This window comes from Acanthisitta chloris, unplaced genomic scaffold, assembly GCF_000695815.1.
Source record: "Acanthisitta chloris isolate BGI_N310 unplaced genomic scaffold, ASM69581v1 scaffold19282, whole genome shotgun sequence".
Lineage (NCBI taxonomy): Eukaryota > Metazoa > Chordata > Aves > Passeriformes > Acanthisittidae > Acanthisitta > Acanthisitta chloris.
The window spans coordinates 48,558-49,768 of NW_008660118.1; the positions used below are offsets into that span (position 1 = coordinate 48,558).

Sequence of the window (1,211 nt, forward strand, 5' to 3'; positions counted from 1 at the left end):
CTGTTTTCTTCCATACATTTATACCAATCCAAAAATCTGAGTACCAGATAAATTCCCCTACTCTTTTTTATCCAAACTTCTCTCTAGCACTCTTCTTTCTACATATTCGCAGCAGCTCTTTGCATTTACATGACAACACACAAGTTGTCAGAGACAAATTTTGTCCCCCAAGGACAGGAGAAAAGGCCCCCTGGGATGCTGCTGTATAATCAATAAAGGAGGAGCAGGATGTCCAGCCTCGCAGGGCTGAGCATGAGACTAAATGAGTCCCTCCTGTTTCTAACCAAAGTGCAGGAGATGCCAACAAAAGTTTCCAAAAAAAAGCTTTGGAAAATGACCAATTTACATCCATTTGGTGGAGTGAAGGTGGGAAATGTATTGTCATAAATGAAAGTGCTGGGCAGGACAGGACTTCCTCATGCTTTTAGAGCTGAAAGCATAAGGAATTTCATTCAACAGCTCAACCTCTATGGATTCCTCAAAATGCAGTGGGTTTTCCAAAGATCAGCCTCACTTTCTGAATTCTTCCCAGAAGTAGCAGCACCTTCTCCTCATAACAAGGTGCAGCAGTTGCTTGGAATATCAACCAACTAATGATCAACTAAGATAAGACTTTGCAATATAGGAGATGAGGGTGGCAGTGAGTGGTATGGTTTTAACTTTCTTCTCATTTTCAGGAAGTTTTGAGTTAGTATTTCTGAATAACAGAAACATGGATGAGGCATTTTGTTTATATCTGCTTAGATTAAACCTGTACAATGGAAAGACAGACTCAGTGTAACCCGATTTCTTTGAATGTATCTGCTATGTCTCTTGCTGTACCACGTCTGAAATCTTCCTGTGGCACCTGCTGGATGCGAAGAAGATACATCTAAGGATCATATTATCACCTGACTGCTTGTCCCACACTCTGATGGCTGAGAAGTAGTGGTATTTAGCTTTCAAAAGCACTTTTTATGCTTTTGAAAATCCTACACTGCTCTGGTCCTGGATGGAAAAGCCTCAGGGGTGTTGATGACTTAACAGAACCATCGTGTAATGTGTTTAGCCTAAGTTTTGGTTTTCTAACGCCCCTGAGAATCCTTTTCAAGATCCATGTTTGCCTTTTGCAATTCAAAGTTTTAGTTCTCATAGCTTAGGATTTTCCAGTATCTACATGGTGGCAGCTGACTCTTCACCTTTGCTTCTTTAAGTTTCTCTACTACTATGAC

The 1,211-nt window shown here is 40.7% G+C and overlaps 1 protein-coding gene across 1 annotated transcript in view; it reads left to right on the forward strand.

The window, feature by feature from the left end:
• The window catches only part of LOC103797488 (heat shock transcription factor, Y-linked-like), a 10,697-nt gene extending 10,103 nt beyond the window's left edge, over positions 1 to 594 (forward strand). Inside the window, exons 2-3 of the mRNA XM_009069708.1 lie at positions 290 to 393; positions 425 to 594. Coding sequence (XP_009067956.1) covers positions 290 to 393; positions 425 to 594 — 274 coding nt within the window. The remainder of the gene's footprint in view (positions 1 to 289; positions 394 to 424) is intronic.
• Positions 595 to 1,211: the final 617 nt, after the last annotated feature.